Source organism: Fulmarus glacialis, unplaced genomic scaffold, assembly GCF_000690835.1.
Source record: "Fulmarus glacialis isolate BGI_N327 unplaced genomic scaffold, ASM69083v1 scaffold10794, whole genome shotgun sequence".
NCBI lineage: Eukaryota > Metazoa > Chordata > Aves > Procellariiformes > Procellariidae > Fulmarus > Fulmarus glacialis.
In genome coordinates, this window is record NW_009209932.1 from 124082 (window position 1) to 138233 (window position 14152).

The 14152-nt window shown below is 36.4% G+C and overlaps 1 protein-coding gene across 1 annotated transcript in view; it reads right to left on the reverse strand.

The window, feature by feature from the left end:
* Positions 1 to 14152, reverse strand: part of AK5 (adenylate kinase 5) — a 94314-nt gene that overhangs the window by 60191 nt on the left and 19971 nt on the right. The window contains exon 5 of the mRNA XM_009577000.1: positions 13679 to 13870. Within this exon, the coding sequence (XP_009575295.1) occupies positions 13679 to 13870 (192 nt within the window). The remainder of the gene's footprint in view (positions 1 to 13678; positions 13871 to 14152) is intronic.

Genomic DNA, 14152 nt, shown 5'->3' on the forward strand with positions numbered 1-14152 from the left:
TTTTTCTGTTTAAGATTCTAATTAAACAAAAGACATTCAAGAAAACAAAGATTTCTTTACCTTTGCAGAGAAATTACTTAGAGTGAAAAAAAAGACAGTGTGAATACATGCCAGTTTTTTTTGCTTACAAAAGGGATTAGGGGGGATTTTAGGTTCCCACTCTCCTTTCACGTGGTTTAAGCTGTAGTGAGATAGAAAACAAAGTATTTTAAATATTCCTTTCTCTTTCTGTAACTTTTTTGTTTTATTCTGAGTAAGATGACTTGGATAATCTGACAATAAAAATCTTTTTAAACAAAAAATAATTTCAGATGATCTTAAGCCTGGACCTGTTACGTTAACTCAGTTTTCTGGCATTCTTTGGCTACCTGTCCCATTTTTAAGTAATACAACATATGGCATTGCACTGTGCAGATAGTAAAATTCAGTTGGTGGGTCTCACCAAGCATAGCCTAATTAATAATATTAATACAATTCCAATTCCCTCCTTCTGCAGATCATAAATCTTACTAGATCTTTTAACTCTTATGGAGTATTACATCAAAGGTAAACTATTTTTTTCATTCTAAGGGACACAGCCTTCTCCCATAGGCATGTTAAATGTTAAGCAGAAAGTATCAATACTCAGACTCACTCTAAAAGTGGACTTGTGATAATTTATAGAACAAAGACAAGATTTGCAGACTTTTCAAGTTTAGATATGCTAGTTCTTAAAATTAGTTTTCAAAATCTTAAGTTGAAACAATGACTGCATTCCATACAGTCATTACGGCTAAGAAGGAAAGGAAAATTTCCTTTAGCTTGGACTTTAGTGTTCTAGCTCCCAGAAACTTTTGAAAGTCACTGTCCAAACTTCCAGAGAACTGTAATCTCTTATTTGATTCTATTAGTTTTGAGAGTAGTCTATGCTGTAAAAGAGGAAAAATAATTTAGAGGCAGATCCTAATTATTTGTAAAGCTTACTCTGTATTAGCATTACTCCAGGGAGTAGGGGAACTGACTAAATACAAATACCCCATCAAACGAAAGTTCACGTGGGCCTGTCTAGGCTGAACAAACTAGATCCCATTTCCATTAAAAGCCCTCCATTGGGTCTTAGGATGTTGCTGACTTCCTCCTTCCTCCAGTGTGGAAAGTGAGAATCTACAGAGACCCCATTTATATATGCTGGCTCTGCAAGCAATTGATTTTGCTAATTTTTAACTGATTCCCTGATGTGAACTCAACACTCTCTTACCTCATGTAATGAAGTTCCTGGGTACTTGCCTGTGATTTAATTTGCAAAACGTTTCCTACATACCCTTCTCTCAGAGATGTACAGCTTCTGTAAATACATAAATAGTCACTGAGGTAGACAGTGACTCTCCCTACATACTTATGTCCCATCCTTACTCCAGTGAATAAATTATCGCAAGCTTCTATCCCTGCTTATGACTTTTTTATTTGTCCTTTTTCATCCTCAAGCCAAATCGTGCACTCAAAAAAGGTTAGATTTAGGACTTGTTTCATGCCTCAAATGTCAGTCATTTTCTAGTGAATCTTTTTTCAGGGCACAGTTTTTTTTTTAAAAAAATCAGCAAGTTCACCATGCTTGTGCAATTCACAGGGAAAAAAGGAATTTTGCAATTTTGTTTTAACTTTGCTCAATGTAAAAAGAGCAACTGTAACCTTTAATTTAAAGAATAATTAATATTTACACAGAACGGGGTTATAACAAATTGTTGTGCAGCCTTAACAAGAAGCAATCAAATACATTCTATTGAAAGTTCTCTCTAACATAACTGGTTGTTAAGCCAAGGGTTTTTGTAGAGACATCTTTCCAAGAAACACTGTCATGGTTTCTGTTACCAAGTCCTAACCTAACCTATGAGAGAATATCCAGATATGTTTAACTTACTCTGTATTACACTCACCCTACTGAATTTAATGATTTTTCTGAGGAGTGGTCTCCTAGCTGTAGTTCAAGGATATAATGAACAGTTCTTAAAACCAAACTCATTTCAGAATTCACATGGCTCCTGACCCTCTTTCTAAAGTTCAAGAGATATGAGAGAACATGAATTGCATAAATGAATAAAAGCCTCTGTTCACAGTACTGGAATTGAGCTCATTTGTGTCTTGCACCCCATGAACAGGGTCAGAGATGAAAGCTGAAGTACCCACAAAACCTTTAATGGCCATTACAGCAGACTGAGGCAACATACATAGCCTGAAGGACAGCAGAGATAATGTTCTTGTAAAAGAAGCAGAAATGAGCTGCCTTAGGTTTATGTGAATCCATATTATGTAGAATCTATATAGTGAAATTCTTGTAACAAGGTGCAGATACAAAGAGGATTACTGGAATTTTTTTCAGTGTATTAAGGACTGATAAATTTAATAAGCAACTTGACTAAAAACTGTATTGCCCACATTCTAGGTTCCCTTTTAGTAAGGACTCTGCATTTATACAGAAGTCTGTTCTTTTCCCTAGAACAGACCAAAAAAGCACAGAAAGCAGGACACAGTAGGAAACCAGTATATTTTTAAATTGCTAATTGGCATCTTGCAGTGGTAGGAGAGGGAGATGACCTCGGCATTACAAAAACTGTATCATTACCAAAACACAATGGATGGTAGAATGCAAGAAAAGACAAGACCTGACATGCTAGACAGAGCAGAGAATTTCGAAGTACTGGTATTGAAAATGTGAATGTGAAGCTTCAATTTGACATTCTGGTTAAAGTCAGGAGAAATCCAGTGGAGGACATAATGTGAAGATTTGCCTAAAACCAACATAATTTTAGCAATTATATTTTTAACAAAATGGATCAAGGGGTAACATATGTATGAACAATCCTAGATATATAAATAACTGATCATAGCAAGTTACAGTGAAAAGATGCCACATTTTACACATTAAGTCCTCTATTTGCTATACCATGATTGGCACGAATGACCATGTTGTTGGCATAAAAAGAGATTAACCCTTGAGAATGGAGACAACAGTTCATCCTTCACAGAAAATTACAATGGTAATTGTGATTGCAGTGTTATAGTCATGTCTTGTGAGGCTTCTTTTCCCATTTTATAATTTAAGTAGACTACTGAACTGCAGAATGTGATATGGTGACAACAAAGTGAATAGATAGTTATATTCACTGGCCATTAATGAAACAAACAGCAGTCCTGTATCAGATGGAAAGGTACAAATGTTAATCCTGGGAGTAGGAAGGATGATAATTGTGCAAGACAATAAAGAAAACATGCTTAGTTATAGAAAATACAAGCTGCAGAGGATTCACAAGAGAGTCTTTGCCAAGAATTTTAGGTTACGTCTACGTGATGCAAGACAACACTGTGCAGAGATGTTTGTGCTAACACTAAATGATGTACCACAGTTACAAGGAACAAAATAGCCGTATTAGGGGCTACCCGATGTGTATCAGTGAATTTAAGAAGCAAGGATATATTACTTCAGTGAAGTGCTGAGTTAACACAATAGCGGTGCTTCCTAATTCTGAAGTATTTCATACAGTTCTTCAAAGCACTGTTTGGTAGATATTCTTTAGTTGTATTAGAAAAAAAAAATCCTCCAAAGAGCTATCAGAAACATTCAGAAGGATATTCTGCAAAGGGGAAGATGTACTAGGGGAAAGCTATAGTTGTCACTTTAGTAGTCTAGTGTGGTGTGTTCCCTGAGTCACACAATGGATGAGTAGCTTTTCAGCTTTTTCAGTTCTCCACCAACACTGTAGCTGCATCTAACTCTGTCTTGTTGAGCCTAAATGCTGAAATAAGACTCCAGAACACTAGAGAAAAATGCGAGAACGGGTCCAGAAGATAAACTGCATCAGACTTTCTGCTGACAATCTGAGCATCTCTTCTCCATTTTGATACTTAAATGGCTTCCATCATTACAATAGCTGAGCATTCACAAATGTGAATAAATTCATCTTTATGATGCATTAAAAAATAAGAAAGTGTAATCTTTTATGTCTCCCCTCTCTTTCATGCAGTACATCTACAGGAAAGGAGGAACAGGAGCAAATGCTCGAATAATCACAGGATGATACTAGATTGCATGACTAGAGGCCAGTCCACTCAGTCTTATTTTAGCCATTTGAATCAAAGTTGAGTATGGTTGATATCAGAACAAATACTCAGTTGCCATGTGCATAAGGAAATAGAAATATTTAACAATAGCTAACGATACCAACTTAAGATTCAGGAAATAAGGATGTTAAATACTGGAATTGTAGGGCACAAGCCACCAGATGTAGTAACATTTTAATAGGACTGTGAGAGTGAGAGCTGAAAGACCATCCTGATTCTACCGACGTAGCAACTTGCATGAGTTGATATCCAAAATTTTTCTATCAAATGGCACCAAAACAGTTTTGCCATAAAATCAGGAAGTCATGACTATAAACTTTACACAGGTAAGATCCACCAGTGGCAATCAGAACTGGAAATCACTACTGGAACTTTTGGTAAGAAAGTGGTATTTTAACGTTTACAGCAAAACATGGCTGAAATGCAGTTTTGGTTCTTCTGTTGGATGTTCACAAAATCAGGTATGGTTTAGGATAGGAAAGTTTGCTTATGGATGTCAAGTATTCCTGATTTAATACAAAAGGAATTCCCAGAGATGAAGTATTTTTTCCAAGCTGGTTTCTTAATATAAGTTTCCTCTAAATAAGAAAAATTGATCTTCTTTAAGCCTCACTTTAACTACAAAAAGGAAATTAGAAGCTAATATTCACCCAAAGGACACAGCTTAATTACCTTAAGATGAACTGTTTAAAATAACTTGAAGAATATGTAGGGCATGTTATTTTAAATATCTCTTACAGTTCATTTCTCTGCATGATAACTTGGCTTAATTACTTATCTCAGCTTTAGCTTCAGATCTGTAAAAAAAATTCTGTTAATTTTAAACATATATCAGCTTTCACGGTGCCAGAAATGGATAAATCTGGGATAGTATGGCTGTCAGAAACAGCATTGCCTCTCTTTTTCTGGAGTTCCTAAATCAGCTTGGCCCATGCACTCATCAATGGCTAATTCTACAGCCAGACCTGTCAAAAGTTTATTTCTTTTTTCAAAGTCTACTTCTTCATTCAAACTACTGGGGGTATACCGGGCAGGGCAGATTTCAGAAAGCTGGTATTTATTGAAATTATCATGCTTCCAAAGTTGAAAAAGAACATAGTGTTGCACCAATGCTATTCACCTCAGCAAAGAATTTCCACCCTCAAGGGTTTCTCTGCATGCTTGCATGTATACACAGATGGCAAGTTCCCGAGCTTGGTCATTCTCTGGCAGACATTAGTATTTCTGATACACTTAACTTGTTGACATAAATCATATAATCAGAGGCTGAAAATATTTTGAAGCTTGGAAAGTGTATATGGTGCACGTGCTTCCACACGTGCACAAAATACTCATCTATCTTTCCCATATAAAATGTGCATATATTTACAAACAGTTTGTTTAGACACATTTCTACATAAATTTCATTTATATACCTTCTTTTGTATGTTCTTCAAAACATCTCACAAAGCAGTAACGCATAAATAGTGTTGAGACACAGTGTAAAACCTAGCAGTGATGAGAGAGCATGCATAAACTTTCTCTAGTTCAGCAGTTCCACAGGAAACAGTTCCAGGTCCTTTCTCATATCCCAGTTTTTCTGCAAAAGAGCTATTAAACATAGGAGAGACACAGAGACCCTTAATTTGCAATGACAGCTAGCTGAATTTCTGTGTCTGCAGAGATCCAGTTACCTGTTCTAGACTTCAACCTACCTTTCGCGCTCTACAACTACCTGAAAGGAGGTTGTAGTGAGGTGGGGGTTGGTCTCTTCTGCCAAGTAACTAGCGATAGGACGAAAGGAAATGGCCTCAAGTTGCGCCAGGGGAGGTCTAGATAGGACATTAGGAAAAATTTCTTCACTGAAAGAGTGGTCAGGCCTTGGAACAGGCTGCCCAGGGAAGTGGTAGAGTCACCATTCCTGGAAGTATTTAAAAGACGTGTAGATGAGGCGCTTAGGGACATGGTTTAGTGGGCATGGTGGTGTTGGGTTGACGGTTGGACTTGATGATCTTAGAGGTCTCTTCCAACCTTAATGTTCTATGATTCTATGATTCTTTCATTGCTTTGAATCACCAAAAAATGAAAAAGTGATAGTAATTATTTCCCATCCCATATCTCATTTTCCCTGTATAGAATTTTTTGTTGTGATTATACAAGCATATACATTCATGGAGCCAGATGAAGATTTAGGAACTATGCAGCAAAACAGAGGAAGACTCCTGAAACAAAACCTCTGGTCTCGAGGTTCCCACAAATAGCTGCCTACATTCCTTGTTTGATTTGAAAAGTTCCTAAAACATTGAAGTTTGGCTCCAGCTGACATTCAAAGCTATCTGGGTTCCTCCTCACACCCCTACTTGGTCATGCCAAAGAAACCAGAAGTACCCTGAAGAGCAAGTGTAGTAGTCATGTTAAAAGCACATCTAACATGTTCCTACAAGACTCCGCTCATGACTGCTGTATTTTTAAAACAACTTTTGGCATTTGAAAATATTTTGGTGGCATCGGGCCAATCAATGGGAAATCTCAGTTCAGTACCCTCTACAAAGAAAAGCAAGTTCAAACCCACATCTATGACTTGTGGAGAGAAAGACTATGCTCGGATACAGACGAGGCTAGGTTCGAGTGAAATCATTCCTGCCAAGTCTGTATCACTTTACAGCCAAAAAAGCAACATCCAAGCATCAGATGGCATGTAAATGAGATCCTGAGCCTGCAGCGAAGAAGTGAGAGCACGCGGGGGAGGTGGTGGCTAACAGTCTCTATTCCTAGCATTACTTCAGGGAAGGGGGGTGGGATATTTTTTGTTTTCTTTTTAAGGATTGTTTAATGCAAAACTGCATGGTATCACTACCATAAAAACAAGAGCAGCTAGTCATTCTGCGTTCTGCCGAACCAGATGCACGTTCCTCCACTGAGGAGAAGATTCTTGGAGCTGGATTCTGGTTTGGAAGAGGTGCCTGGCAGTGGCTGCCATCTGGACCTGGAAGCAGGGTGCAGGTTCAGATCATGCCTTTGCGTAACAGTTTGCTATCAATAAGATCTGGATTGACCTTGAGAGTTGCTGAAAGGACTGCAGGACCCACATTTCTCCAGGGAGGGGCCCAGAATTAAAGGAGGAACGAGTAATTGAAAGTCCTTTGGAATCAGCGAAATAAATAAATAAATAGCCCAAACCAAAACCTCAAGTTGGACAGCTATATGATAGCAAGGAAACTTTAGAAATGGGTTATAACTGATATTTTCATCAGCGTATTGTTAAGCCACAGCCTGTAGCTAAAGTTCATGTCGGTGTGCAATGCTATAGCAAAATCCCTTTTTTAATCAAATCAAGAGAAAAATTTATATAACGCAGCTCCGTGGGGAATTTTTCTGTGACAGTTGACACCCATTAGGCTTGTTTCATGCTAATGAAGGCAGGCAGCTATATAAGCTATTTCCCTCACACGCAACTATTTAACTTCTAAATTTGTGCTCAAAATTCATTTCCAGCTTCAGCTGCTTTTCTGGGTTCTCTGTACTCCTCTTACTAACCTGAATGTCATTTTAATGTTTTGCATAGGCATGGTAAATTCCCTAAAAGGACAAGTGAGAAATGAAGATATCAGTGAAATCAGCATTTTATGCGACAGGATGCTGTCCCATCCTGGCTGTTTAAATAAGGTCCAGAGCCTTCTTTTAATGTTAGCATTTTTGTCTCACTAAAGCCAGTCCTTTTTTTTTTTTTTTTAAATACACACAGACATTACCATAACAAGGTTGATACTGAAGCACTATGCTTACATAGAATTATTATAAATAGGGCAGACTGGGCCTAATCCTGTCTCCAGTAAGAGAAACTTCCACTGCTACGACAATGAGCTCTCTAAATTTTTTTTTCTCTCTAGACCAACGGATATGTTCTACAAAGAACAGCTAAGCTCTGAGAACAGCTTTAATAACTGTGACTGAAAGATTTTTGTAATCCAATGATCTCGTCTCCAATGACTATACCAATATCTATACCAGATTAGAGTCCAGATAAAGTGGAGATTTAGAAACCCTTTTCAAAATAACCAATAACGGGCTGATGGGTATCACTGGGGTGCGAATAGCAGAGATCTAAAACCCATCTGAACAAGGCAGAGTAGAGACTTGAAGTTTAATTGCCTTTTCCTTTCCACCCAACTTTTCCTCTGTCCTACCATCTTCCCACAATTAGTTTTGGTTTGATACAAATAACTAGTTTCTGAAATACAGATTATCTGGAGATATAAATCCTGCATAATATCTTGCCCTCTTCACCTCTGATAATTTTTTCCTCTGATAAAAGCTTAACAGCAATAACCATAGCATGGTCAAAATTTTTACTTTACTGAATATGGCTGACTGCTGCCAATGGCTTCATTTTATAAAAATAAGTAGCTATAATTTTTTCTTGCATTTTCCTCAGTGAATTAGCAGCAAAAAAAGTACAGCTCTGGTATTTTTCACTGTGTGGGCACCATCTACTATCCTCCGAATTCTCATTCCCTTCTCTCAGAATATAGCTCGTCCCTATGACTGAGACAACTAACTGAGTCAGTTGAACGGAAAAAAAAACATTTCTTGTAGGCAAAGAGGCTGCTTTCTGTGGGAGATTTTGTTTATGACTTAGACTCGGGACATTATGATACAAGTGCTACAACGGTTTGTTCGTTATGGTCTACCATGCTGTACTGGTGTGTTCTTTAAACTTCTCTGCAGTAGGATGAATTACATCTGATGGGATGTAAATGAAAAAGTTTCCTAATTAGAATAATTTTACATCGCAGTAATTTATTCAAAGGTCAGTGAATGTGATTTTCTTGAGCTTTATCTGACACTTCTTAAGGGCTAAGTAATTCATAGCAGCAGGTCTAATAATGATAAAACATTAATATAATGTCCAGAAGAGAAATGTATTTTGAAATTAACAAAACAATAAAACTTTTCAGTTTAATTTTCATTATTATCTAATTGAAAAAAAAAAAAAGAGGGAAACCCTTATAAATCAGTGTTAGAAGCTGAAATGATACCATACTGTATCTCTAGGAGTACTGTAGCCAAAATAACAAAGTACCTAACAATGATTCTCATAAGTGAAAGATATGAACCACCTAAGTATTTTTAATTGAACAGCAAGCACTGTCTAGAAGTTTGCATACACAGACCCTTTTATTTTGAAGTTCTCTACTCATGACCACACCTCAATAGTAGCCGTGATTTATTGGGCATGGATGTGTACACATACCAATTGTCACATCAGCACCTGAGACCAAATACAATAATATTCTAATATTTGCTAGATGGCAGGAAGGATACAGGAACAGATTAAACTGTTCAGAACTGAAGTCCTCTGCTAAATGTTAGAGGACTTGCAGATCATCTAGGCGTTCACATTTTCTCTCTTTTATAATTTAATCTAACTAACATCTTCCCCACCGGTAATTTGTGGCTTAATTATTGTCTAGATAAACAACATATAATTTTCTAAGATTTTTGAAAAGTTACTGATACAATAAATGCCAGCATATGCATCTATTTATATACGCCATGTCCAATATTGTGATACCTATTACTATTGTCTTGATACTTTCTGAAATCAAATTTGAATTAAGTAAAGTCAGGTTTTGATTCCTTAGACCTACTGATAGACTGCTAAAAAGAATTTTAAATACAGACTGCGTGTTCATGAAAATATCAGATATTTACTTCTCTTTCTTAATTGTAATGAATTTTACAGATCTGTTCAATTTGAACAACAATCCAAAATTTTGCAACTTCATTATTCCAAAGAAGGAGTTTTTCAGAAAGGACAGAACTGTATCTTCCCATTCCTTAGAAGTACTGTAGTTAGGCCCTCACTTCTTTCCTTGAAAACAGAAACCAGGATCAGACTCTGAGAGCAGGGATACCATGCACAGACTGGAAACATAAGGCATACAGAGCAGCAAACAAGTATAAGCTATGTACTGTATAGAATTATCAAAGATCAAGGGGAAAAAAAAAAAAGATGAAGGGAAAGAATTATACCTATGCAACCTAACCAATAAGATCTGAAATGAAGAATGTGGTTTTTAATTCTATTAACCAAAATAGGTTAAATCTAGTATGGAATAACTGTTGGAGCAGAAAAATTAATATTCTTTGGGAATTTAGATTTTTATTTTCTTGCTCATACAGTATTTAACAGTAGACTATAATTATATCAAATGTCTGCTCAATAATCTTATTTAGTTAGATTTCAGTGATTTTTTTTTTTCTCTTTTGGTCCATTTATTGATGAAGAACAACATATTTAAGTAGACGTTTAAAATTTGAGTTGTAGTTCTAAACTGTAACTCTCCATAAGACAAATGGTTCTGTTTCTTTTCCCTGAGTAGAATCATAATGCTGCGTAGAAGAAATGTCTGAGATTTAGAGCTTTGAATAGCAGTGACAAGGTGCAGTCAGGGATTTAAGAAAAATGTAAATCTTTTTTTTTCCTCCTGGTCAACATTGACCTTGCCTGACCTTGCCTCAAGGATTCACTCCTCTAGGAATTAGGCTAGTATAATTCTATTTTATGCTGCTCTAGTTCTTACACTGCTCTCATCCGCATAATATTTCAGTGCCTTCCAGGTTCAACATTATAATGAGCAGGATAAATGTGATTTTCTTTCTTGCTTCCTCCTTCTGTAGGGAAGCATGCACAAGTGCATCAAATGTATGTAGAAGTGTTAATATTACACCTGCATTATACAAATACGTACTAGTAAAGGCAAGTCAAGATACAAGGCTTCCACCAGGAGAAGATGATGATGAAGACTGCAAGGTTCTTGGATTCTACGGCTTTCTAAGAAAACTGTCTTTTCCACTGATGAAAGGCTATGAAAAATTATATGATTTAGTTTTTTTTTAAAACCAAAAGAAAGAAGTGTTAATATTACACCTGCATTATACAAATACGTACTAGTAAAGGCAAGTCAAGATACAAGGCTTCCACCAGGAGAAGATGATGATGAAGACTGCAAGGTTCTTGGATTCTACGGCTTTCTAAGAAAACTGTCTTTTCCACTGATGAAAGGCTATGAAAAATTATATGATTTAGTTTTTTTTTAAAACCAAAAGAAAGCTCAAGTTCGTCAGTGAAGAAGACAACGGGATCAAAATTATTTGGAGTAGGAAAACATCCGTTATCTATTGATGTTTGCTTAAAGGAATAGGACAGGAAGTTGGCAGAAACATACCTAGATTTCCCATTGAACAAATTAATTTCCAACAAAATAAACATATGAAAAGAAATTACAGAAGAATGGCAAAACTCTATAGATAATGCTGATCTATAAATTAAGCCCTAAGAAAAGGAACAAATGGTGACAAAATAACCATTTTTTAGAAACACTGTTTTAAAATTTACAACTTGCTCTAGTAGTATGTAGTTTTCTATGTGGACTTAGCATATGTTTCCTCTGTTTCAAGGTCATGTGGTTTTAAAAAATGTCCTTTTGTAGAAATTTTCAGTTGCTTACTTGCTTTGGTGTATGCGTGCTTAATCTCTTTTTATTACTCCTTTCCCAGCTACTCCTTTTTCTCATTTATTCCCCACTAACTTAGTTGCCTTAGGCAACTATAAAATGTATCTTCCATATGCAATGAAATTCTATGGAAATGAGGTCTGCCATATATATTCTTTACCATGTACAGAAAGGGGTCCTTCTACCCACTGGCCATGACACTACTCACGCATCTAACTCTCAGGGCTTGGCTTTACTAACGCATCCTGTTTTTGCAACAAGGGAAATGCAACTGCACTGTAGTAGCTCTAATGACAGGTGAACAACAGAGTCTCCCTTCCAAAGTCTAATTCTCTTCAATTCTACACAGATGTAAATCTAGAGTAATTTCTAGATCTCTGTGAAATTATATTAACACACTTCGAGTAGATACCATATAATTAAGGAGTAAATTCAAATCTTACAGATTTTTTTCATATTAAAGACTTTTTTGACATGTTGCCAAGTCAGTATTTTCTGAATATGCTATTTCCTTGTCCTGTAGTGGACAGTAATATAATGTTCACATGTCATGTTACCATTTCCATACCCATCACAAACATCTGCTTTCTTCAAAAAGAAAAGAGATATCTAAGGTGAACATTGCAATTTAAATTATCTTTAGAACTCTCAAGAAACAGAGCTAAAAAGTAGAAGACAAAAACCTCAATAGGAAAAACATCCTCTGTTTTACAGGTCTCATCACAGAAAAGGAATTCTATCTAGATGTGCCACATGCGTTATTTACAAAGGCATTTTCCCTGAAGAGCTAAGTATGCTTTCTATAGAAGGAGCACTTGTAAAGGCTATGGAAATGCCACAAAATACACACTTCCTCAATAATGAAGAACAACTTCCAAGAATTCCAGTCCTCTCATCCTTCCAAACAGAGTTAATCAAAATCCTCAAACAGAAAAGATACTCTCTGGAGAAAACAACGTAATAATTTCCTGGGGTTTTCATTTTGAAATTCAGAAAGATGTTGAAGTGCATTATTAAGGCTACCAACATCATTAGATGTATTTGCAATTAAGGATGCTTTGGCTCTTCATGAATCTGACCAGCACATAGAATTAGTCGTATCTGCTGTGAGCAGAACATACCAATGTGAACTACCTAGGTTATTTAGGCTATCAAAACAAACACAATAAGTCATCTGTGCTCCCATGGTACCATATGTGATACCAAGTTTTGTGCACTATTACAACCAGACACAGTCTGTAATTTAGAACATGTCAATGATTCAACCACTGTCAACTGCTCATTGAATTCGTCATCATTAAGCACTTAAATACTTCAGCAGTACTTGCCAGTCCTACTTCCATAAAGTACTTCTGGCTTTATTTATGAATGCAGCTTTTAGTATGTTCTTTATTTAGAGATATTTTCTTTTGCCCCAAATATTGCAGAAATCAGTATTCTTACTGATACCCAAGTGGTTTATTTACATTGCAATTTTCTTGTCATCAAAATTTTCATCTGAAATGTTAAAGCTTGTAGGAGACCACATAATACGGCATATTTAACCCACGATAAGATAATCTAAAGACTTTTTATTTACTAGAGTCAGTCAACAGCCAGATATATTTATTCCTTGAAGAAGAACCTGTATTGATTTAATCCAACTAAAGTATGCTTTCGATTAGAATGTAATTTTCTTCTGCTTTCCTCCCCTCTCAAGACAACCATCCAAGAAGTACATGACTATTTGCCGGGGATGAAACCGCTGGCACTGGAATAGCAACCAGTGTTTCAAAGCAAGCCCTTCTTTCATGCAAATAATTTCTGAGCAAAGGGTTTGCAACCAGTTGACAAAGGAATTTATGTCTGCAGCAAAGAATTGACATGGTGCTTACCATGTCATCTACATGCACATGAATTTTGCTCTGTGTTACTGCATTTTGCAGAAAACACTCTCTCAACAAACTGAAAATTTGCTTTCAGTAACCATGTATAGCTAAAACACAATTTGACTCATCTAGCCTATCTTAAAGCAAAAGGTCTAAGAAGCCAAGTATAACCACAACAACAATTAAGTTTTCAGAGGTATACACTAAAGGACTTACTGTGATGATTAGCCCTTTTTCCTGGAAATATTTAACCAATGGGATGGCATTCTGTTTGAAATTCATTAGTCGTCTTTGAGTGGCTTTCAGGTTATCATCAGGTCTCCCTTGCTGTTCAGCACGCTTCAGTAACCTTTCTTTCAGCCTTTGACTGGAACAAGCCAGAAACACCACCAAATCTGGGGTACAGATCTGTGAAAAGAGCAATTCAAGAAGTCTGTGGTTAAGTTGACTATCCAGCACTACAGGACTCAGCAATTCCATTATTAGGTGAGGCTCAGATATGCTACACTTGCATAAGCTGGAACTTGATGAAGTCATTAATTTTCTGTTGTTTTTTTTTTTAAGGGAAATTTGTAGGCTTAAGGAGGGGCTTCTTTGTCCATTTGTTTCACCTGAAATGTTAAGGAAAAAGTTTAATGAAAAATTCTTACCTCACCCCAGAAACCTTCTCTAGACTATGTTCATCATTTG